General features: G+C 35.1%; 6 protein-coding genes across 8 annotated transcripts in view; 3 read left to right on the top strand and 3 right to left on the bottom strand.

The window, feature by feature from the left end:
• LOC123682015 overlaps positions 1-19,991 on the bottom strand; it is a 73,263-nt gene extending 53,272 nt beyond the window's left edge. For 2 of the 3 annotated variants that reach the window (XM_045620407.1, XM_045620393.1), the window contains exon 1: positions 18,460-19,991. In XM_045620407.1, the coding sequence (XP_045476363.1) occupies positions 18,960-19,991 (1,032 nt within the window). In that variant the 3' untranslated portion in view covers positions 18,460-18,959. Of the gene's footprint in view, positions 1-10,543; positions 10,712-18,459 lie in introns of all 3 variants that reach the window. The other variant, XM_045620400.1, reaches the window with a different exon arrangement.
• Positions 1-26,672, bottom strand: part of LOC123671129 — a 503,163-nt gene that overhangs the window by 462,009 nt on the left and 14,482 nt on the right. The window lies entirely within an intron of this gene.
• Positions 2,445-3,188, top strand: LOC123671058 (sperm motility kinase 2B-like). The gene has a single exon (XM_045604716.1). It carries the CDS (start codon positions 2,445-2,447, stop codon positions 3,186-3,188), a length of 744 nt encoding a protein of 247 aa, XP_045460672.1.
• Positions 11,597-14,907, top strand: LOC123682058. The gene is made up of 2 exons (XM_045620452.1): positions 11,597-12,349; positions 12,501-14,907. The coding sequence occupies exons 1-2, from the start codon at positions 11,597-11,599 to the stop codon at positions 12,507-12,509; spliced, it is 762 nt and encodes a 253-aa protein (XP_045476408.1). The 3' UTR covers positions 12,510-14,907.
• On the top strand, positions 12,682-14,907 carry LOC123682034. Its single transcript, XM_045620420.1, has 2 exons — positions 12,682-13,652; positions 13,715-14,907. Coding segments are annotated over exons 1-2 (972 nt in total). The 3' UTR covers positions 13,716-14,907.
• On the bottom strand, positions 17,560-18,762 carry LOC123671050. The gene has a single exon (XM_045604702.1). The coding sequence runs from the start codon at positions 18,760-18,762 to the stop codon at positions 17,560-17,562; it is 1,203 nt and encodes a 400-aa protein (XP_045460658.1).

Genomic DNA, 26,672 nt, shown 5'->3' with positions numbered 1-26,672 from the left:
TATCATTATTTGCGGGCTAGTTTGAATAGTGCCACATCCGAAATTATAGAGTCGCTTGAATTTTCATCAGAAAATTATGTTAGTGCTTGGGACTTACTCTGCAACCGGTTTGATAACAAAACGGAGGTATTTTCTCCCAAGGAAGATATTGAGTGTGATGAAAGTTTTGAATCAACTTTCTCTAGTAGGGAATGCGGTAGATTTGGGGTGAAGATTCCTTTTTTTACAGATGATATCTGTAAGTTGGGTGACTTAAAGGCAACATTAATGAAAAAGTTGTTGCCTCAAGAGATTAGGTTAGAAAAAAATCCGGTCCTCAAGAAACGATTTCATGATTTCATGAAAGAATATCGGGAATTAGGGCACATGAGTTTGATTAGCGACATATCGCATGATAAGGTGTCATTTTTTCTACCTCATCATCCTGTTCTTCATGAGGATAGTCTCACAACAAAAATCCGAGATGTTTTTAATGGGTCATCTTCTAGTACCTCAGATTATTCATTGAATGATATTCAATGTGTTGCACCTCAAATTCTTGGCAATCCTCTTAAATTATTATTCAAATTCGGTAAATTTCACTTTGCCGTCTTGGCAGATATAGCCAAAATGTATCGAGCTGCTTTGATGCTCTCTCGATTAGTGAAATCTGTCACCGAAATCATGACCACGGTGGCAGAATGCGATTTATGGTGGGATTATGAGATTGTGTTATATTGAATTAACACAGAACCCGTCAAATTGCAGCTATTCGTTGATTCTAGAATTTGTGAAATTCAGGAGCTCACCTGCAATTTTAAGTGGAACTATGTCCAATCTAGCGAAAAACATGCGGATATCGCATCTAGAGGTTTATTTCCGTCAGAGTTACAGTCGAGTGAACTCTGGTGGTCCGGTCCTAATTGGATAAAATATTTCAATCAAGACAATTTTCCGGCGCGCCGGTGTAAATCCGGTGGAACGCCGCGGCGTTCCTGAATTTCGGTCGGGAGGTTCACTCCTGAGAAACGAACCGTCGGACATCAGGACCCAAAGGTGACGCAGAGAAATCAACGGAGGAACCCCAGGTCCAAGGGGTGGACCAATACGCGAATCGCATCAAGCGACTCCAGGAGACCCGGGAGTTTGTTAGACTTCAGCTGGCTCGCGCATTCAACCAACAGAGTCGGTATTATAATCTCCGAAGGAGAGCGTGGTCGTGTCGGGTAGGTGACAAAGTTTTGCGCCGGGAACATCCGTATTCGTCGGCGGCAGACGGCTTTGCATCTAAATTAGCGCCCAAATATTCTGGTCCGTACACGGTTACATAGGTCATATCTCCTGTAGTTTACGACTTGAGAAGCGCGTCGGGTAAATAGAAATAAAAATAGTTTATTGATCCTGTAAAACAAACAAGAGCATAGGACAAGTCAGTGAAAAACATAATTAACCAGTTTCAAATGAGTCACAAAGATAATCATTCACACAATAATAACATTTTTTCAACATCAATGCTTCAACAACTTTCTTAAATTTATTTACATTGAGAGATTTTATATAATCTGGCACAGAGTTATACACTTTTATACATTGATATAATGGAGATTTTTCAAATTAATCAGTTTTATGCTTAGGTATAAATAATGTTCCATCATTTCTTGTGTTATAACCATGAAAACTAGATAGTTTTTTATTTTGTTCTCGTTCTCCTTAGTATAGATAAGACATTTGTGAATGAAAATAGAAGGCAATGTGAGAATGTCATTTTCCAAGAACAAACTCTTGCAAGAAGTACGTGGACCCACCCTGAAGATCATGCGCAAGATTCTCTTCTGTAATATGAAAACTCTACTGGCTCCAGAAGAGCTCCCCCACAGAAGAATAGTGTGAGACAAGTGGGAATAAACCAGGCTATAATAAATATTAAGCAGTGACCCCAGAGGTACTGAATCTCTGACCCTACAAATTGCATAAAATGAACTATTAAGTTGTTTGCACAAAACATCAAGTGCAAACCCCACCCCAAATTTTCGTCAATATGGATGCCCAGAAACTTGGTGCAATTTTTTGCTGTTATGGTATTATCTAGATGACGAATGACCAAGCTACGATCACTTTCTCCGTCACATCCACGTTAAAGATTTGAAACCGGTCTACGAAGGTGAGCAGGGCGTTGAGCACTCGGCAAATGAGGGAAACCCGCGGATACAGAGTGGAGAGCATGCATAAGAACGACAGGTGGAGCCGTGTCAGTCATCCGTCTGTTTCAGGATATGTTGCGATCAGTGGCGGTCGTACCCTCCAACCCCTCCGACGAAGAGCACACTTCGGAGAGAATAACCAGGATCTCCGGACCCTTCCGGAAGATCCTTACCCTCGGCTAGGGAGGTTTTGGCAAAGTGTTCGAGGTCAAACATGGAGATGTAAGATTTGCTCTGAAGGTGACCCCGAAAAATGAGGTGTCCATGACGGAGCTGAGGATGCTGAAAGCCAAGAGACACCCAAACGTGGTCCGCCTACTGGTGGATTACGTTACAGACGAGCGGCTCTATCTTGGGGTCGAGCTGATGGAGGGAGACCTGTTTGAACTGGTCCAACAACAAGGACCTCTGCCGGAGGGGGAGTGTTGTGATATGTTGGGGCAGGCTTTCGCTGGGCTGACGGCCTGCCATGCTCAGCGTATCCTGCACCGGGATATAAAACTGGACAATTGTCTCCTCCGGGGCCAACGGGTCTGTATCGCTGATTTCGGGCTCGCTTGCCGACTTAATCAGAGGTTCCTGACTACGTCGCGGCGGGCTGGTACTTCTCCATTTTGGGCACCGGAGTTCCTGAAAAGGTTGCCGTTCGGACTCCCCTCGGATGTGTGGGCCATGGGAGTGACGGCCTTGTACATGGCAACCGGGAAGCTACCCTTCATCTCGCCAAATGAGGAGAAGAAGGTGCTGAACTTAATAGGACACTACCGCGGGGAGGAGATGCTCGAGGTGCCGGAGAGATTACGCCGCAGCCTGGTGGAACTTCTGATGGTTGATTCGGAGCATCGCCCTTCCGCTGCATGGGGCGAGACGACCTTCAGGCAGCTGGCCGTGTTAGTCAAGGAGGGGTCCAAAGAGATGGCCTCATCTGAAAGACCATCAAAGTTCGAAGTCATAAAGGTGGGAGAGAGTTTTGTGGAAGGCATTGAGAGGCAACCAAATGGTGGCTGAACCCCCCGATTCAGGCAGAGGCTGCTGTGGTTTCGCCCTCTAGGAGTGCGGGGTAGACTCGACCCTAAATACGTGTGTCCGGATTAGAGGATGAAGCAAATTTGGGTTCCCCAGGAGTAAGGGCGCCTCTCTGTCCCGCGGACGTTCGTCTGTCCGTCAATGAGTAAAGTAGGTCGTCATTAGTGTTGGTAAGTTTTATACAACGGGTCGCTAATCTTGTTTTGGTCTAAAACAAAGATGTCTAGAGGAGAGTGAGACCTCATCAACGCCGGAATAGTGAAATCCATGCCGGCCAGTTTCGACGAGTTACCGGAGGAAGAAATCGAATTCAGGCAACAGCAACGGAAGGAGGTGGCGGCTAGGGGACCACCTACATCTCTATACCATCACCCAATACCTCCAGCGAGACGACGCCCCTATAACTTACCCCATTGCCAGGCCTGTGGACGACACAAGCCAAAGGCTAGAAAACCCCGCAGGCCTTCCAGAACCCACCTACCAGCCCCAGACCCGCACTTACCAAGAGCGAAGAAAGAGATTCCACGCTTCATCAAACTCGTGGAGGGTGCATGTTGGCAGTGCGGACTACTGGGCCACGCCCGGAGAGATTGCCGGAACAACGTCCGATTATTTTGTTCTCGCTGCGGTCGTTTGGGAGTTATGTCTAGGGATTGTCCAAGCCCAAGAGAAACTCGAGCCCAGACAGGGCAACAAGAGGAGCCATCTAGAGTCGGAGTCGATCAGGGCGTGAGGTCGGGCCAACCCAATCACCGGCCCATTGGAATCCAGTGTGAGCTACTGCGACCCGCGACGAACCTACATCACTGGCCATTGAAGATTCATCCAGGGCTTATATTGGCCGTCTGTCAATAGATAGATTACCCGGTATAATTTGCCCCAGGTTCAGAATTCAATAATTATTTTATTAGAATCACCCAGTATAATTTGCCCCAGGTTTAAAATTCCATCATTATTCTACCAGTCATATAAGTAGGTGAAAATAAAATTTCAATTGAGAGCAGTGAAGGTATTTTTTCGTCCAGATCAGGAAAATTCATTCCCAATAATTTCTGATTTATTCATTTCATGAAAATATAACGAAACAATTTAAAAAATCAGCCTATGTATAAAAACTTTCGAGCGACACCGCGATAGACGTTATCTCTTCAATATATTCTTTTTTACATGTTCCAACCGGCATTACAAGTGAAGTATTATGGAAAAAGAGGATTAGTTTCACCAGTGTCTTCGAAGTATAAAGATATTTTCCGATTTACTTCTGTCGGTGTCTTCGAGCTAGATATTTTCTGATAGTTATTGAGCGGATCGTTTTGTGGTTTTCCTTGAGTAACATTTTAGAGTTGAATTTTTAGTTTACAATTTTCCTTTTGAACGTTGGACGTTTTAGTGCAGTATTTTATATTCTTGAATTTGACACTTGGCTCGTACACGAAAAGGATTTTAGTTCGTGTGGTGAAGTGAGGAGTTCTTAGGATTGGTGAGACCCGTTTTATTCCTGTCTGTATTACCGATGACTTTCCTGTGTTCCATCGCTACTTTCCGAGTGTGATTTATTTGTTGTTTATTTTATTACTTTTCGAGTGTGATTTATTTGTTGTTTATTTTATTTCTTTGATCTTTCTTTCTCAAGTGGGGTTTGTCTGTCCGGTTCCTTATTTCGAGCAACTCTTATTTGGAACTACCAGGCAAAACTCCTTATCTTGAGCCGACGAGTACCCTGATTGAAATCTGTTTCTAAGATCCAACTTTCTCAAGTAGAATCTGTGTGTCGGGTCCCTTATTGCGAGCAACTCTTATATGGAACTACCAGGCAAAACTCCTCATCTTGTGGAGAGGGGTCGCTTATTTCCGATTCACGGATCACCGTGGTCATTTCGGTGAGGCACCCTGCCCAGTCTTACTTGGGATTTATTTTGGTGGATGCGCCGACGAGTACCCAGATTGAAATCTGTTTCTAAGACCCAACTTTCTCAAGTGGAATCTGTGTGTCGGTTCCCTTTTTGCGAGCAACTCTTATTTGGGACCACCAGACAGAATTCCTTATCTTGTGGAGGGGGAACGCTGATTTATGATTCACTGATCACCGTGGTCATTTCGGTGAGTCACCCTGCCCAGTCTGACTTGAGATTTATTTTGCTGGATGCGCCGACGAATACCCTGATTGGAATTTATTCCTTAGATCCAACTTTCTCAAGTAGAGTCTGTGTGTCGGGTCCCTCATTGCGAGCAATTCTTATTTGGGACAACCAGGCAGAAATCTTTATCTTGGGGAGAGGGGTCGTTTATTTTTGATCTCCGGATCACAGTCGCATTATCGACAGAGTATTTTGCCCTATTCCCTTGATATCAATTTTGGTGGATGCGCCGATACAAGACCTGATTCGAATATATTGTTCAGGCTTGTTTTCTCGAATAAAGAGGTATCGAACCAGACCGTACGGAACACAGGATAGGTTGTCACATCTGACTTATTAGACTACATTTCACACTCCAATCTGCATGCTTTCCACGCTTGTCCGCACTTAACCGTTTTTATCATTACTCAATTTGCCTGCTCACCGCTTACTCATTTCTGCTGCTTGATATACGCTACCTGCTCACCTCGCTCAGTTCTCGTTCCGTACCGTGTTGCATTGTAAATATTTGCTTTTGGTGTTTAGTAGCCTTTTGCATTATTGTATATAATTATGTTTTTGAGATGGAAAACCTTGTTTTTAAAAAACTTTATTCACAAGAAAAAGACGAAAGGTACAATGAGAACTAACCGTCATGAACTGATCTATTATTGACTTATACGTTATGACTTATCCGTTATGACTGACTAAAAAACAATGCATCTGAGAATTCATAACATTACTTATCTCTAATGCAAAATGTGGCGTGATCCTAAGCGTCACAAAAAGAATAGATGAAATAGCAAAAATACATTGTAAGAACAAAGAGCGTATTATGCTTACAATGGGCATTCATTCCACGCACATTATCTCGTGTTTGAAAATGATGAGTTAACAATATTCTATCATGAAATATAAAGTAACAAATGAAGATTCAAAAATATATCGTATGATCAGAATGGGGTCGTATTATGTAATTCCTCCGCTTCTTGGAAAAAGGTATCACCTTGCTGAGGTGTAGCTTTCAAAGATACATTTCTTCTGAAATATCTACAAGCAAAAGCAATAACAATAATAATTATAAGTATTGTCAAAATAAATGCAAATGTTATTCCTATAGGATGAAGATTCCACTGCTTTAATTCTTCTAAGACGATGTCTGGAATATCTTTATTCTTGATAAGTTCTTCTTGAGAATCATTCTTGATAAAATGGGTCTGCTTGGGAGGAATAATATATTTTTCTTCATTTATGGTGGTTAGAGGAAAAATTTCTTTTTGTGAATTACTTATAGTACATTTAGAATGCAACAGGGCCATTAGCGGAATAAAATAATGTTTGATTTGATGAGGGCATTTCTCTATGACTTTTTTAATGTCTAGAGATAAAATATTTACATCTTCTAATAATTTCAAATCTGAATAGGGAACTGATGTGGTTCTGGTACAATTTTCTTTATGGGTTTTCAAAACGTTGATGAGGCATCTTGGAGGTTTCTTCAAGGATTCTTGATTACATAGGAAGTCCTTTTCAACTGGATGACATTCACTTGTCGACCATTGTAATATTTCTTCTTAAAATAGCAAATAGGAATCGGTGTAAGGAAGGGTTTCATTATTTTGTGATAGGAAGTAAAACTTGTACAACTCGTATTCCTTTTCATGAATGGTTGAAATCGATATTACGAACAATAACATCTTGTTTTTGAAAATAACTTTCGTATAACAAAGTTGACAATAATCTTTCAAATGATGAACAGGGATTATCGTAACATTTTTGATTAATTCAGAAAATTTTTTGTAAGGCAGAATAGATTTGTGCAAAAGATGTAATCTAGCAAAACTGACTGCCGTTTGAATTTCATCAATAGTATTTTTAATATCTTTAGTTTCAAATGTCATAAGATGCATTTGTTCGACTTCTTCGAGTGCAGGTAAAATTTGTAATAATTTCAAATTTTCAGTTATTTTTTGAAATTTATCGTAATATTTGTTCTTTAAGTCATTAACTACAGTAGCAATATTCTTGTGATTCCTTATGAGTATATTCTCATTTTTCTTTATGCCATCAAAATAATTCTTAAATAATTCCTCATCATCTGAATCTAAGGTTCCGAATAGAATCTTTGATATTTTTCCACCGAGATCAATAAGTTCTCTTCTTGTTTTTATATTTTCATTTGATAATTCTTCAAGGGCCTTGATATTTAATTCATTGGAATGTCGTAAATATTTAAAATTCGCTGTTTGTGCGAAACCTAGTGGTTCTTTTCTAATATTCTCAATTTCTTTCTGATATTCGCTAATTACTTTTTCAATCTTACTTAAATCAACATGATATATTAATTGCAAATTTCTATTTGTAATAAATGCTCTTCCAAGTTGTATGGGTAACATATTATTTTCAATAGGAATAATTTCTAAAGTAAATGATTCTATGATAATCTTAAGTAGTGTGAGTGTCACGATGAAATAATTCATTTTCAATCTGAAACAAAAATTAAAATTTACTTTTTCCGTTGTTTCAGAATTTTTTTATGATGAATATGTTTATTCTTATTATCTTGTATACGATGTGAATCAATTTCTTTCGCATTTATCTTTTTGAATGCAGGATCAAGTTTTCTTGTAATTGGAGCTTTAATATAAGTTGGGTTTTCATTAAGAGGGTGATCTTCTTTCGCACGTCTCTTATAATTCGTTTTTTCTAAGCGAATTAACTGTTTATCTCGCTGTTTTTCTATTTGTTTTGTGATGTCATTCAAATTTTCAATATTATTTTCTACATAATTTTGAACTTGTTCATCATGCGTACGTTCAATGGGTAATGAATAATTTAAGTCTGCCTTAATAATCTGCATTGGAATCATTTCTAAACTTGAGTGATTTGAATTATTATAACTTAATAAAGCTTGAGCTGATTTATTTTGAAAAGTAATGTTTTTACCTTCAATAGTTCGCAATTGTTCTATAAGTGTTGAATGAAATCGTTCCACTAATGCATTCGAATTTGGGTTATAATTTGTAATGTAATAAATTTCAATTTTATGCAATTTACATAGATCTTGTACAACATTATTTTTAGATTCAATTCCGTTGTCACATGTTATTCTATCAGATATACCATAATGGCTGAAATAAATTCTTAATTTATCTACAATTTCTAATCCGTTCTTTTTAAGTAAGGGATAACATTGTCCTAATCTAGAAAATGAATCTATTATACTTAAACAATATGTTTGACCCAATCGTATTGTATCGCAATAAAGATGAGAAAAGGGTTTAGAACCAACAGAATTAGGTTTATATTGTAATTGAATTGGTGTTCTTTCGTATTTACTTTTCTGGCAATATTCACACGAATTTATATAATTCTGAACATCTTTATTCATGTTCGGCCAATAAAATTTACGTTTCAAACTAATAAGATTTTCTCTTAATCCTCGATGTATCGTTTTGGTTTCATGATACTGACGGATTTTAAGTTGTCTTTCATCTATGTGTTCCACATCTTCTAACAGAATTCTTGAAATTTTTAAATCATAACTCTTGTAATCAAATTTCTCTTGCAACATTCGTATAAGTGGTTTTTCTAATCTGATGATAATGACCTACTACAATACCTACGCTTATTAGCTTTAGTTTGCCGCATGCGTATAGCTATACCTTGTACAACATAGCTTGAACTTTTTGACAGATGGGTTAGTGATGGGAAACACAAAATATCTATTGGTGTAAAAAATATGTGGCTGTATGTATGTTTTAAACTATTCAAAATAAATTTATTCATTTATCAATCAATTTTATTGCACTGGACATAAAAACATTGGGTAGGTAAGAGACCATTGTTTTCGTTTTTCTATTTAAATTTTACTTTGAAGCAATAAAAACCACTTAAGACCTTCGGAAAATGCTTGAGTCTTTAACAGGTACTTTTGTGTAGTGTGTCTATTCTTATGATTATTAACAATTATTAAAATAAGAAAATATTGTTCGTCGTTGCAAAGTTACATCGATTTCAGATTTGACATCCGTCAAAAAGATCAAACTATTAAATGCAACTATAAACAGGGTATAAGTACTCCACTTAATTAAATACCTATACTATATGTAGGTGTAAGAATACAATTTGATGCGGTGTGGTTTATGTCATAAAGAAACCTATTGAAACGTCATACGTAATACCAAAGACAAAAAGGGGAATTCCCGACTCCCGATCGTCGTTTGACTTGACGAACGGGATTTCCCCTGTATTTGTCTGCGATGTTGTGACGTTTGTTTTGCTTGTAGTTCTTACTGTCTGCTCGAGCTCTGATAAAAAAATAGTATTGTTTGATTAAATCGTCGTTTGTCTGTTTTGTGTTAGCGAATATTTTCGTAATAAAATTAATTAAATACTGAATTATTATATAAAATGTCGAAACGGTCATATCCTAGTGGATCTGAAAAAAGGAAAGAAGCTCTACATCAGAAAGAAGTGATTGAAAAGTTACCAAAATTAACATCTTTTTTTACTACTACTACTGGAGAAACTTCTGTAAGTAGCAATCAACTAATATATGTTCCACATGATGAGTCAGCTCAATCACAAATTGCGGGAATTTCCAAACCTTCATGTTCCAATTTTGAAAAAGAGATTGAATCAGAAAGCGAATATTCCTACGACGAAAGTGCAACAACTTCAGTGACTTCACTAAAACCGACAACTGTGTCAATTAACAGCAGTTTTCCAACACAGAAGAATTAATATCACACGACCCCGCCGATTATTTTCACAAAAAGTTTATTGAAATAAATCGCGAAATTTTAATTCGTAAGGGACCAGTATATTTTCAAAATAAAGATTCTGACTTTTCCGAGGCATCTAGAACCTACAAAGATGGTAATAAATTAGTAAAGAGATATTTCAACAAAGCATTAAATATTCGCAAATTAAAGAACAATGAAAGCGTCGAAAGAAAATGGTTGCTGTATTCGCCTTCCAAATGCTCTGTATTTTGTTTTTCATGGTGCTTATTTAACCCAACTGATGTTAATCTTTGCTCTCAGAATGGATGTAATGATTGGAAGCATATTAATAACATAATTTTATCACATGAAAATAGCCAAGCGTATAAGCAATCTATGATGACTTATCTGGCACGAAGTAAAGCGGTTGGTAGAGTAGATATAGACTTATTATCTCAACATCAAAAGGAAGTGGATTACTGGAGAAACGTACTTAAACGGATTGTAGCTGTTGTAAAATTTTTGGCATCGAGAGGGCTTCCGTTCCGCGGCGACAATGAAATCCTAGGATCTCCAAACAATGGAAATTATTTGGGTTGTGTGGAATTATTAAGTGAATTTGATCCATTTCTTGCAGATCACTTAAAAAAATTTGGGAATCCTGGAAAGGGTAACATTTCTTATTTATCAGCAAATATCTGTAATGAGTTTATTGAAGTAATGGGAAAACAGGTTCTAAAAAAAATTATAAATGAAGTTAAATCAGCAAAATATTTTTCCATTAGCGTTGACAGTACTCCCGATCTGTCTCATATTGACCAGCTAACTTTCATCATTCGATACGTAAAAGACTGTGTTCCTGTTGAAAGGTTTTTGAAATTTATACCTATTAAAGAGCATAAATCTAAGTATTTAGCGGAGACTATCTTAAATTTTTTAGAGATACATGATATTCCCATAAAAGATTGCAGAGGACAAAGCTACGACAATGCTTCAAATATGTCGGGAAAGTATAGTGGTTTACAAACAAGAATCAAGGAAAAATGTGAATTGGCCACCTTTATACCATGTGCGGGACATTCACTAAACTTGGTAGGTTTCCATGCGGCTGGGTGTGTACCGGAGGTATCACAGTTCAGAAAGTGTACAACTTTTTTTCGGGCTCTACCCACAGATGGAATATGTTAACAGAACATTAAGGTTCAAAAAAAGTTGTTAAAAGTCTTTCACAAACCAGATGGTCAGCCCGAGCTGATGCAGTAAGCGCTTTGCATGGGGGTTATAAACGAATAATAGAAGCTTTAATCACCATCGCAAACGATACTGAACAGGCACGAGAAACTAGAGACGAAGCCCTTAGTCTGTCTAGAAAAATGGGAAATCTAGAATTTATTATACTGACGGAAATCTGGAGCTGTATATTGGAAAGAATAGACAAAACAAGTAATTATCTTCAGAAAGAAACAATAACACTGGACGTTGCAACCAATTTGTTCACTTCACTTTTTATTACTGATTTTATTGAACGTTCTATAAGATTGGTAAGATGGCGTCAAGTGACGATGAGCATAGTGAAAACGAGAGTATCAAAAGCGACAAAAGTAATAGTTTAACAGAAAATTATTATAAATGTTGTGCGAAAAAAGCTTGCACTATACAAGTATGTATAAATTGTGAAGGTATTTTTCACGGTTCCTGCGTGAAAAAGAAAAATATTAAAGTTCTGAGTAAACGTCATATAGAATGCTGTGATAAGATTCCTGACAAACAGAAGAAAATGAATAAAGAAGAAATATTGGAACTCAAAATTGAATATATAAGTAAGTTACTTGCTGAATGCCAGGAAAAGAACGAAGTTTTAAAAGAAAACAATTCACTTTTAAAAGAAAATAATAGGTTATTATTATTACAATTGAACTCCATAAATAAAAAAAGTGAAACAAAAAATATATCAGAATATGCAAACATTGTGAAGAATGGATGTCAAAATGATATAAACAAAATAGTTCCAAAAATATTAGTTCAAACATCTGACAGAAGTAGCGAGAGACCTAACAAACATAACCTAAGCGTTGACCAGCGAACGCAACTGTCGCAACTTGGGAATAAACAAACAACTCGTAACCCTACGCATAGACAAGATATACCTAGGGCTGTAGAGATTAAGGATGATAACAACAAGGCAGAAAAAGGAGATGATTTCATACAAGTACGAAGAAAAAAATATCACAAAAGACTGGGCACTGCAACTGTATCAGAAGAAGTAATAAAAACAGGGTTTTCAGGAGCGGAGAGGAAGGTATGGCTCAATATATACAGAGTTAACAATCATGTAACTACTGACATGATAGAAAGTTACATAAAAACCCAAAAGGGATTCGAGAATGAAAAAATAACAGTTACTGAGTTACAAACAAAACCAACCCAACTAAAAAGTTTCTGTGTTACAGCACCATTAACCAGAAAAGATAATTTATATGAACCATCATTCTGGCCCCCAAATGTAGGAATCAGAAGATTTAATTTTGAGATATATAAAAGGAATAATGGAGGGCATTTTTTAGTTCAATAAATGACGACTGCAAGAGACCACATAAATATGAAGTAATAATCAAACCAATAATTTCAAAAATGAGTTTAATCCATCAAAATGTACAATCTATCGGTAATACCATCAATAAATTGGAATATGGACTTCAGGACCATAAGGAGTGCATGATATTATGTTTAACTGAACATTGGAAATCTAAAGAACAACTTATTAGTTTGCCAGTAAAAGATTTCAATCTCATAGGAAGTTTCTGCAGAACAGAGGGTAGCCATGGAGGGTCAGCAGTTTATCTGCATAAATCGATTGAAGGAAAAAAAAGAGAAGAACTTCAAAAATTCTCGCAATGTGGGGATATTGAATGTGCAGCAGTGGAATTTTATGGAAAGAACACAAGTGTGATAGTTCTCACAATATATAGGCCACCTAATGGGGATATGAAGACTTTCTTCTTTAAATTAGAAAATATTCTGGACAAAATTCATCAAGAAAATAAACTTATCATTATTGCGGGTGATTTTAATATAGAACTGTTGCAAATGAACAAAGATAGATCGGAATTTATGAACCTTATGGAATCATTCAACCTTTATATATATATGAATAATTTACCCATAACAACTACAGATTTTTCACATATGGAAACCATTAATAAATCCTTTTATCTAAAACCTACAACATCTACAGAAATTGAAAACCTAGGCAAGTCAATAAAAAACAAATTTAGCAGCGGAGAAGACGAAATTCCTATAATTATAATTAAGTTAGCATTACCAGCTGTCAGTGAAATAATGTCTGTCATCATCAACAACTCCTTCAAATATGGCATCTTTCCCGAATCACTGAAACTCGCATCAATAAAACCATTGTTTAAGGAAGGAAAACCAGAAGATATAAACAACTACAGACCCATAAGTTTATTACCAGGATTTTCAAGAATTTTTGAAATGTTGATGTCATCAAGGCTGATGAATTTTTTTGTTGAGAATGAGCTATTTACCGACGCCCAGCATGGTTACCTTCAAGGACGCTCAACTCGAACAGCAATTTTTTGGTTTGTGCAGTACATAATACAACAGCTTGAGCATAATAAAATGGCATTGGGTATATTTTTAGATTTGTCCAAAGCATATGATTCAATAGATACAATATATCTCTTACAAAAACTTGAATTTTATGGTGTAAGAGGAAATGCAAACAAATGGTTGAAATCATTTGTAACAAACAGGAAACAGAGAGTAACTATCACTCAAAATAATGTAACTGCCAAGTCTAAAATATTAACTCGCGCCACAGGAATTGACCAAGGAAGCACACTCGGAGGTATTTTGTTCATTATATATCTTAATGATCTAGGAGTATTATTGTTAAAAATTCAAGAATTTGTTGTTAATTATGTTGATGATACCAGTTTATTAGTAAGCGATGTAAATTTCGAAGAACTCACAAGGAAAGCTGGTCAATTATTTCTTAAGTCCAAAGCATGGTTTGACCAAAATAAATTAATATTGAATGAAAGTAAATCAAAAGCTATTCTATTTGATACAAGCAGATCACAAAAAGAAAAATCAAATATTATAAGTTGGCCAGGATACAGTTTTCAGCTATCAGATTGTGTAAAATTTCTGGGAGTACACATTGACCAATTTCTTAATTGGCGTCAACACACTGAGATCCTGTCAATTAAATTAAGTAGAATATGTTTTGCATTGAGATCCATCACTAGATACTTGAATGAAAGAACTTTAAAAATAGTTTATTTTGGGAATTTTGAAGCAAATGTCAATTATGGAATAATATTTTGGGGAAATAATGAAAATTTAAATAAAATATTTTTGATACAAAAAAGGGCTTTCCGCATAGTTTTTAAGTTAAAATTTAGGGAATCTTGTAGGGGAAAATTTAGAAATAAGAATGTTTTCACAGTCTTTGGTCTATATTTGTTCGAATGTTTGTTGTTTCTGCACAAAAATAGGCACAATTTTGCAGAAGAGAATTTAAATATATATAACACAAGATCTTTAGACATAAACTTTCCTGCACATAGGTTAACATTAACAGAGAAATGTCCATCTTACATGAGTATAAGAGCTTTCAATAAGTTGCCTAATCAAATTAAATGTATATCAGATTACAAACTATTCAGGAATAGAATAAAGAATTTATTAATAATGTTAGAGCCATATAGTCTGGCAGAATATTTCGAAGGGGCGGTATAAGGGCCTGTAAATGTATGACGTCATTTCACTTAAATTTTTCTTTGTATAACATTGTATTTGTTTATTTGAAATAAAGAAGCATTATCTATCTATCTATCTATCTATTACTAACCTCAGGGATACATTTGATAACTTCGAACCATCTGCCAAAGAAAAGAACCCAGAATCTGACTACAAGGATCTATCTCAAAGAACAAGACGTAGAAGCTCTCGGCAGAGTTTTTTTGACGGCTCTGCGCCATCAGTCCAATTGAATGGAAAAGAGCGATTCAACGTAGAAACCTTTCTCCCAATAATCGATACCTTGAGTGTTCATCTAAAACAGCGACTAAGTTCATATGAGACCGTTAGTCAACGTTTTAGTTTATTTTTTCAGTTAAAAACTCTGAATTCCGAAGAGATACGACAAGGATGCAAAGAATTTACTGAAATCTATCACGAAGATGTAAATGAAAAAGAGTTAGAAATAGAATGCCAACATTTAAATAATACTTAAAAAAAGGTCAGAGTGAAAATGAAGCACCTAACAGTGTACAGGAAGTATATAATCTATTAAATCAAAACAAAATTGAAGACACATTTCCTAACGTAGAACGAATAAAAAATGAATTAAGAAGTACAATGCTTCAAGAGAATTTAACTAGTTTGTCGCTGATGTCCATAGAATGTGATATTCTCAATACCATAGATTTTGAAGAAGTGATTAACGATTTTGCTCATCTTAAATCTAGAAGGGTACCTTTGCAATCAACATAGAATTAATCTAAGGATTTTATGCTAAGCGAGTTACTTTTGTAGATTATTTTTTATATATCCTATTTTTTTAAAGTTAGTAACTAAATAAAAATAAATTTAGAACCTTGTTTGTCTATTTTCTTTATATATTATAACTAAATAGTGTTTTCTCAAGGTCATAGGGGCCCCATGATCCTAATGTGCCCAGGGCCTCAAATAGTTCAAAGACGGCCCTGTGAATAATAACATTTCGAGTTTCTGAGTCAATTATATCATCTTCGATTTCATTAGTAAATTCATCATTATCTTCATTTTCGTATTCACTCGCATTTAATAATTCTAAGCCTTCATCAAGTTCTTCGTCAGTAACTTGATTAATTACTGAAACTAAATCATCTTCAATACCATTTAAATCTTCAATACCATTTAAATCTTCAATACAATTTATAAATAAATAAATAAATAAATAATAACTTTATTTCAAGGAATCCTCACGATAACAGAGATCAAATGAAATAGACGTCACAAAAAAATATAACTACAAGAGTTTAGTAGCTTCAAAGTATTCGCTCAGCGAATATGGCTCAATATTTATAAGAGAGTTTTTCAGTCTTTTTTTGAACACATTCAGGTTACATGAAATTCTTAAATTACTAGGAAGTGCATTGAACAATTTTATGCACATGTAAGATGGATGTTTTTCCGTCACTGATAATCTGTGAATTGGATAGTGTAAATTTTCTGACCTGGTTCCATAATTATGATGAGTTGTATGTACTTCAAACACTTCTCTATGTTTGAAAAAAAATACTAAACACTCAAATATATATAAAGCGTACAGAGTTAAAATACCGTTCTTTTTGAACACCCCTCTACAAGACTCTCTAAATGACATATGATACATAATCCTAACAATTCTTTTCTGAACTCTGAAAATTACATCTACCGCAGAACTACTGCCCCAGAAAATTATTCCATACCTCATAATCGACTCAGCATTTGCGAAATAAACAATCATTAATTCTTTTTCACTTATATACTTTGACAATGTTCTTATGCCAAAACTAATCTTACTGAGTTTAATTGATAAGTACTCAATGTGGTCATACCATTTCAAAAATCTATCAACATGTAGACCCAAAAATTTTGTTGATTTTTCTATTACTACAATTCTATTTCCGAGCTGTAAGGTGTCATCCAGATCTCTACGTGATTTATCAGTACTGAAAATTAATGCTGCAGTTTTATCTTCATTTATTTTAAGTTCATTGGAGCAGAGCCAATTTTTAATTATTGTGAAAATTTCATCAGCTTTCTCCTTTAGAACCAAAAAAGTCTCACCTTGTAATAATACGTTTGTATCATCCACAAAGCAAGTAATAATAATTAAAAGGTATTCAACCAATATACACAGATCATTTACATATAGAATAAATAATAACGGGCCCAGTACACTACCCTGAGGTACTCCTGTTTCAACTTTTGTGAACTCTGATTCAGATAACACACCTTCTACTGTTATAACAACTTTTTGATGGCGACCTCCGAGGTAAGACTCAAACCACTTTTTCACCTCATTACGAACTCCCATTCTTTCAAGTTTTTGAAAAAGATAATCATGATTGAGACAATCATATGCCCTTGATTGATCTATAAATAAGCCTAAACCCAGCTCATCATCCTCCAGTATTTTTATTATTTCATGAGTAAATTGAAAAATGGCTGTGATCGGAGACCTACCCCCAAGGTAACCATGTTGAGATTCACTAAATATTCCATTTCTTATACAAAATTCTAAAAGCCTTGCAGACATTGCTTTTTCAAATATCCTAGAAAAACTAGGGAGAAGACTTATGGGTCTATAGTTTTCAACTGCATTTTTATTACCCTTTTTAAAAATAGGTTTTATTAACGAATATTTCAGCTGATCTGGAAATATTCCAAATTTGAAAGAATTATTGACAATATATGAAATCACGGTTTTCAGTTCATCGCTACAAGATTTGATCAGAGATTTGACAGAGACACCTCATCATAGCCACTGCAATGTTTATTTTTGAAACTATTAATTATTAGAACAATTTCTTCAGGCGAAACTGGCGTGAGGGTGAATACTTCCATTATTTCCGGAGAATAATTTACAAAAGGAATATCAGTAATTTCCTTAGCCAACTGTTGAACAAGCGAATCAAAAAATTTGGAAAATTTGTTTGACACCTCAGAAGGTGACCCTTCAACACCACATTCATTGTTATAATTCTTTCCGGTTACATCATTTACTATTGACCACATCATTTTGGATTTGTTATCTGAACTTTGGATCTTTTTCCCATAATAGGAAGCTTTGGATTTAACTAGAAGGGACTCATAGTTTTTCTTTTCAATTTTATAAAGATCATCATATATTTTATGATGAGTTCGCAGTAGTAGAAGATTATCTAATCTATTCTTACATTCCCTAATTTCCTGAGTTTCAAACATCTTTATGGAATCCACCTTCCTAACATGAACAAGTTTTTGAGGAAACTTCTCATGGAAGAGCAACAAAAATACATCCATAAAACTCTTCCATTGAGAATTCACATCACACTCAGCTGCCGCAAATACAGACACCCAGTCCTGCTCCCCCAGATCACTCCTGAAAGCCTCAATATGTTCAGGGGTAAAAAACCTTCTAAAAATTGGTTTACTTTTGTTAACTTTATGGAATTTCAAAGAAATTTTCTGACCGAAGTGATCCGATATTACAGTTCTGAGTATCTGCGATTCATATTCAGAGTAATGAAAACTGGTAAAAATATTATCTAAGCAACTACTACTGTTAATTGTTACCCTGGTAGGTTCATTAATGGTTTGAGTGAGTTCAACTGAACTCATTAAGGACAGAAAATCTATTTTATCACCTACATTTGTTGACTCCAAAAGGTCAATGTTGAAATCATCCGACACAATAATTTCCGGCCCCACACCAACTGAAGCTAGCACCATTTCCATCTTCTCAAGGAAAACATCCAAACTGCCGCCGCAGGGTCTATATACCGACAGAACGATCAACTTGGTCTTATTAATCCAGCACTCCACAGCCGCACATTCAAAATGGCCAATCACCGAGAAATCACTTAAGTCCTTTCTTTCTTTGCACTTCACTGATCTTCTTGTGTAGATTGCTGATCCTCCATGTTTTCCACTTTCACGACAAACAGAAGACATCAATATAAAGTCGTCAATATAACTATTCAGTTCATATTTCGCCTTCCAATGCTCAGTAATGCATAGTACTTGGCAGTCTTTAGGGTATATGAGGAGACTTTGTAAAGAATTCAGAGCATTTCCCAATGATTGGACGTTATGATGGATAATGCTGTACCAATTTTTGGAGTTATCAATTTTTCTGTTCTTATTGTCAGTTATATAAAATCAGATGAGGTTCGATTCTTTTCATAGGCTCGAAAATTGAATCTTCTGATCCCCACATTTTCCGGCCAAAATTCGGTGTCATAAAGTTCATCTTTATGTTTAAAAGGAACTTTGATCAAAAAACTCTTCAGATCACCAAGTTTCCCGGCCAAAGATAGCTCCTTAACTTCCACAGTTGTATCCTTGAAATTATTTTTGGATTTAATGTAATTTATGACTTGCTCCTCGGTTACGTGAGATTTAACTCTGTTTATAAAGAACCAAGCCTTCTTTTCTTGACCTGTGAAACCATTCTGATTATTATCGGTTTTACCTGTCCCATATCTCGTTTTAATATTCTTTTTTCTTCTTTTACCTACGGTTTTCCATTCCGAAGACATTTGCGTAGCTGGACTAGTTGTTCTGTTGCTGGTTTGTTCGCTTAAATTTTCACGAGATTTTTGTTTGTTTTGATTTACACTTAGGTTATTCAGGGAACTTGATTGTTTATGTTGAGTTGCGAGTACCGGAACTGAAACTCCCAGTTGATCTCTACCATGATCGTCAGTTGCAGATTGCCTAACTTCACTGCTCGATGGAATGACGTTCATGATATTTTCAACATATTGTTTATCACTTTTTTTGTTGCGTTTTATCTTCATTTCTCGAATAATCTCTTCTTTTTCATCCAAGGTCTTTTCTAATATTGATATTTTGAACTTATATAAACTTGCATTTTCTTCTAATTGATTTATAATTTTCAACAATAAATCAACATTTGTAGATTCAGCAGATAGACTACTCGCGGTTGATACATCCGCGGCTAAATATTTGTCCTTTTCTGTTTCATTCCGCAGGGAAAAGGCGATTAAGTCTTGTCCACAGCAATTGTCCTTTACTCTATTTCCACAACTAGGATGGAATATTTTCAAACAAGTACGGCACTGTAAAGCACTTTTCGACACAGTATTTTTACAGTATCCACACTTTGATATTTCGCTTTGCGGAGCGCTACCGACACGACTACTCTCGTCGGACGACATGTTGCGTATGATTTAAATCTTTAATTTCATTCAAATCGTCTATTTGGGAAATCAATGTTTCAATTTGATTTATTTCATAATCAGATTCTAAAATAATTCTACTCAATGGGTAAGCACATTCTTTATTAGTTGAGAAAAATTGTGAATTGCATACTTGCTTCCTTCTGAATATAGGATCAAGGTTGCGAATAATCGGTGCTTTGATAACAGTTGGGTATGTATTACAATAGGAGTAATTGAACGGTTCGTGAACTACGTAGCTTGATTGAAATTGTATGGGAGGTCGTTTGAATTTGCTTTTTCGACAAATATCAGCGGAAAACTTATGGGAATTCATATCATTCGAAAATTTTTTATTTATTTTCGTCCTTAAGTATTTTCGTTTTGAATCACTGGAAATATCCGTATAATTATGATCATTTACATCTTCTATCAATTTATGAATCAAAAAATTATCATCTTTTTGTTCGATAGTTTTTAGTAATTCAGAGGGTTTATCTGATTTTTCTTCCGTGACTTTATTATTTTCAATTTCATTGGTTTCACTTTTATTGGTATCATTAGTTATATCGCATTCGGAAAATACGTATTCAATGTGATTCATTTCTATTGATTTCGACAATTGACTATTTATTTCCGGTTTTGGATTATCAATGTCAATAGTTTTTTTTAATTTGATTCGATAATGAGTTGTTGTGGCGAGTAGACGTCCTCGCGGTTGCTCCGACATAAACACAAAATTAAATAACTTAAAAGAGAACTTCTAGTCATTGTAAGAATTAATTTCGAGTAATACTGATCAAGCAGGAATCATGGGCCTTACTAGAGAGAACAAAGCAGAAATCAAGGAACTCATAAAACAAACATTGATCGAAGTATTAGATGGTTACCTAGAAAAATTAGTAGACAAGGTGTTAACTAAGGTTAAAGATGGAATTCGAGTCGAGCTCGAAAACATGAAAACGGCGTTAGCAGAAACTCAGGATGAAGTGGATTATTTGAAACAATTACACAAAAAGAAAAACTTAATAATATATGGTATCAACGAAACACCAAACGAAGAAGTGAAAGAAAAAGTTATCAAATTGTGCACTGATAAACATGTAAACATCCCAATGACAGCAATAAAACATTGCTATAGAATAGGAAACAAAACCAACAATAAAATACGTCCTATCGTCATTAAATTTGCTAACGAAAATTATCGAAAAAATTTCATGTCAAACAGAAAAACCCTTTCTAAAACTGGAATAAGGATCAAAGAAGACCTGACAAGAAAGCGACTTCAACTATTTAAATGCTGTGGAGAAAAATTAGGTTTCCAATCAGTTTGGACATACAATGGGAATATCAGAGTAAAAATAGGAGAGAACATTCATCCTATCAAAAATGAAAAAGATATTGTCAACTTACTATCAGAAATCGATGCTTGTGAGTGAGTTTGCTAGGGGTAGAAAAATTAGAACTGATTTTTGTTTGTATGTTTCATTCATGTTATTCTGATTGTAATTTTGGGTACATTTCATTTATAAGGGAATTAAATTCACATAATTTTGCTATTATAGTACAAGTTCATGGTTAATTCATGTTGAACTTAACCTCACTCGAAATTATTTGTTTATGTTGTGGGTATATTAGGGGCATTCATTTCTTTCGATGTCCAGAATCCTCATTATTGTTTAAGTTCTCGAAAGGTGAATGAAAATAATTTAATTGTCGAGAAAAAGCCGCAGATTGTCTGCATTGATTTTGCCTGAATAAATTTTATTTTGTTCAATTCTTTTTTGTTTGTATATTTTACGTGTATTCTCGTTTCTTCAAGATAATACATGATTAATGAACTTTGTAGAAGAAGACTTATCTGAGGAATCTGATGAGACGAGAGTTCACGTCAACATAGATGATGCCAGGGAACAATTAAAATGTAATAAAATTTTGAACATATTACACTTCAATATAAGAAGTATTAGAAAGAATTATGATAACTTGCTCTTATACTTGCAAGGCCTAGACATCGATAATGTGGACATTTTAATACTTTCTGAAAGTTGGGAAGTGACCACTGTTTCGAATTTTGATATACCAGGTTTCTGTGTTTTTCACAATGAGTCAAAACATAACAAATGTGATGGTTTATTAGCCTACGTGCGTGAGAGTTTATATGTGGAAATGATGATTATTCCTTTTTCACAGACGAATATAATGCGCCTGTGCCTTGAGGTTGGTGGGGTGAGTTACGGTGTTTCAGCTTCCTATAGGCCCCCGTCGATAAATGAGGAAAGATATATTGAGGATTTGAACCGTTATCTAGTTGAACTAAATAAATGTCAAGCAGAAATCTTCGTCGGTGATATTAATATCAATATTGGGGACTCGAACTGCAAAAATAGTTTGGACTATCTAGACTGCTTGGCATTAAATGGTTTTGTATCTCGAATAAATAAGGTTACAAGAGAAACTGAGAGCACTTCTTCTGTTATCGATCACATTTTCACAAGAGTAAACAGATTAATAATTGACAAAATATACTTGCAATCTTCCACAATTGAAGCAACTATCACGGATCATTACGGGATATTTCTAGCCGTGAAGACACCAATTCCGGTGGTAGGAAGTAAAAAGCTGGAAACGATATCGACAAAATCTTTTATCGATTTCAATAAACTATTCAACTATTTACAGAATGAGAGCTGGTCGAGCGTTTTAAATGATAATGATCCACAGGGTGCATATAGTAAATTCTTAACATTATTAAAAGAATACATAAAGCTGTCAACCTACTTCAAACGTGTCACAAATAATCAAAAATTTAAAAAAATCCAACCATGGATTACTAAAGGGCTAATCACGTCTATTAAACAAAGGGACAAGATGAAAAAACTTTTTAGGAGATATCCTACACAAGAAAACAAGAGGATTTTCAATAATTATAGAAACACATTGAATTCATTGATCAAAACTACCAAGGACTCATATTATAGAGAAAAAATTGCAATAGCTGGTAATGATCTGAAAAAAGTTTGGGCAACAATAAATCAAATAGGTGGCAGAAAGAAAGCAAATAAGGGTGCTCCCAAAAAAATCAATATTGACGATAAAATTGTGGAAGATGCACAAGGCAAAGCGGATGGGTTCAATGAATTTTTTTCAAGCATAGGCAGTCAAATGGTTGAAGAGATTAAGAAAAGAGCTAAAGGGAGAAATGAAAGACTTTCGGATTCAAATAAACCAAAATTTTGCTCTGCATCATCTTCTTTTTACATCAAACCAACGACAGTTAAAGAGATAATCAATCTCATAGCTACATTGAAAAACAATTCGGCTCCCGGACCTGATGGTATAGCAGCTTCGCTGATCAAAAAAATACACGCATTTATATCCATTCCATTAGTTCACATTATAAACATCGTCTTTTCAACCGGCAAAATACCATCGGAATGGAAAGAATCCTATGTTTCTCCCATTTTCAAATCAGGTGATCGAACCAAAATGACAAACTATCGTCCGATATCTGTTATTAATAACTTTGCTAAGATATTTGAAAAATGTTTGAAAGAAAGATTAACAAATTACATGGAACGTTTTGGTTTAATCAGCGCTAGACAGTATGGTTTTAGAGAGGGTTTGTCAACAGCAGATGCCATCGAGGAGCTCACGAACAATACAAGGTGCGCCTTAAATGATGGAGAGAAGGTTTTGGCTGTGTTTTTGGACTTAGCTAAGGCATTCGACACAGTAACGCATGATTTGTTACTCGAACGTTTGGAAAACTGTGGATTCAGGGGTTCTAGTCATACATTATTTGAGGACTATTTAAAAAATAGAAAACAATATGTGAAAATTGACGATAAACTCAGCAAGCCAATCTTGGTAAATACTGGTATACCGCAGGGAACAGTTCTGGGGCCATTACTGTTTCTTATATTTATAAACCAACTCTCCTCGATTCCAAACCTGGACATAGTGTCTTATGCTGATGACTCAGTGATTACTTTTAGAGGTAAAACATGGGAGGAAGCACGCAAGGCGGCTGAAGGGGGTTTGAGATTTGTTGACTCTTGGTTAACGGAAAGCTGTCTTAGTCTGAATGTGGCGAAAACAAAATTCTTAACTTTTTCTCTCACAATGAGTACCCAACCAGATGACCGCCTTCTAACTATCCATACAACCCACTGCATTAATAACTCTAGTTGCAACTGTCCTTGTATAGAAAAAGTAGATCATGTTAAATACCTGGGCATCTTCATCGATCAACACCTTAGGTGGGATAGGCATATCACCTATCTGGTGGAAAGACTCAAGGGTATGTTCCATACTTTCTACAATTTGAGATATGTTCTTTCGTTGGCTGGAATAATCAGAATTTATGAATCAATAGTGGTGTCAATTTTGAGATATGGAGTCGTGATATGGGAAAGTGTTCTAAATAGTCATTTAAAAAAATTAGAAATCACACAAAACACCGTGTTGAAGATTATACGTAAGGTGGGAAGAAGATATAACACCAATAAATTGTATTCTGAAATCGGAGAACTTAATATTCGGCAAATATACATTTACGAGAACATCTTGAATCAGATTAAGAGGGAGAAGACAACGATTAATCACCCATACCCAACTAGATATGCTAGCAATCAAGCAATTATATTGCCACACTTTAAGAAAACACATGTTCTACACAGTTCACTTTATCATGGTCCTAAGCTCTACAGCCATCTAACCATATATTTGAAAAGCAACATCAATACGAGGAGCAGGAAGTATAGAAGTGAGCTCAAAAGATATGTAATGGAGAATTCAGTCAAATTGTGTGGCATCCTCTGATGATCTTGATGGTCGGTATTTTTCACTTTTCGCATTTGACTTGTTGTGGGAAGATTCCTGGCCGTGTCGAAGTTCACACTGAAAAGGAGATTATCCTAATGAGCACACTTTGTTATTAGACTTATTTCACCTCTGGCGTCATCTCGGATAATAGTTATTAAGATATTGTTGTGTAAATGTATGAATGTACAGAGAAGTTATGTATCGAATTTATCGAATTTTATTCATGAAAATATTGAGGGCTCTATTGACATACAAGCTTGCTTAGGTCATAGAGTTTCTCATAGTTTTACCTGTGTTTTGAACATGTATTTTTGGGATGAATGAATTTTACATTTAATTTTGTAAAATCACTTGCAATACGCAGTTTCTGTTTTTGTGATAAATCTCTCTTTTCAGTTTCTAGATGAGTAAGGTCTACTGGTAATTTAATAGGATTTTGATTTGTTTTATCTAGCGTATGCTTTATGTCAATTCGTTTTCTGAAGTAGGGTCTCGAAAATTTTGTTTGGAAGTCGATGGTTTCGAATGAAAATCTCTATTATGATTTTTATTATAAAATATATATCACAGGATTCATTATTAGGATTTGATCCTATTTGAGTTAATTCTTCAAAAGTCAAATGTGGTTCATTAGAAACGCGTTCATTAAAAATTTCCTCTGGGGATTCGTTGGGAATTGGGTCGAATAATTTGGACGTTTTTGGGGGTAAACTCTTGTTTGCACTGACATTTTCTCTGGTGGTGTATTAATTCTTTGGTTGGGATTTGGTTTGAAAACATTAGTATTAGTATTTGTATGTCCAAAAACTTGTTTGTTTGAGGGATAGTATCTATTCACAGTTCTTTGATTAAACTGAATATGTTTTGAGGGGAAATTCGAATTTGAATTCGAATTATAATTATTATTCGATGTAAAATGATAATTATTAGAAATATAAATTGATCTATAATTATTTGTTCTCGTATTGGGTTTATTTCTGAAATTATTTTTTTCAGGGCGTGTTTGAAATTTTTGTCTTCTGCTCTCATCGAGTAAATCATATTGACCTAGATTCGATATATAATCTTTAACTGCATTTACGGTTCCGTCAAAATTCAAAGCATCATTTGTTATTAAATAAGTCCTCAATTCTATTGGGGCATTTGATACAAGAACTGTTTTACAAATCTTTAAAATATTAGTTTTATATAATTGTTTTTCTGGATCTGGCATGGGATCCGCGTCAATTCTATTATTTATTCTTATCTTTAAGGAAATTATCTCATCAATAAAATCTTTTATATCTTCATTATGCGACTTATTCAAAAATTGTAATTTGTGTATCAATACATCTGAATCAATTTGATCGCCAAATTTGATCTGCAAGAATCTCTTCAGAGAATTTCAATCATCAGGAATATCTGTTGTTGCTACCTCAGCTAACGCTCTTCCTACTAATTTACTTTTAACAACTGATGAACAATAACTTTTTACTATATTTTGTTCATTTGTGAACAACCTTAAATATTCTTCTGTACTTTTTATAAAAGAATGTAATTCATTCTCCACTGCTGAAAATCTTGGCAAAAGCATCCCGAACTTTTCCGGTAATGTTAAGTTCATATTTTCTAATGCCATTTTTACTGTTTGCGCTTTACGGCCTTTAAAATGTTTTATAGAAGTTATCTTGAATTAAAATTAGTAATCGGTTTTGCAAATGAGTAACCTAGAAAAAACTCTTCTGTCGGTTTTTAAAGAAACCTAGGAAAAACTGTTCTACAAGTTTTACACTCAAAACTTTGGGAAAAAGGGTGACTACTTTTTGTCCAGAATAGGGTAAACTGGGAGTCAATAACGGGTTGGATTGCTAACCT

Source organism: Harmonia axyridis, chromosome 1 (genome assembly GCF_914767665.1).
Source record: "Harmonia axyridis chromosome 1, icHarAxyr1.1, whole genome shotgun sequence".
Classification (NCBI taxonomy): domain Eukaryota; kingdom Metazoa; phylum Arthropoda; class Insecta; order Coleoptera; family Coccinellidae; genus Harmonia; species Harmonia axyridis.
This window is presented reverse-complemented; position numbering and strand designations above follow the sequence as displayed.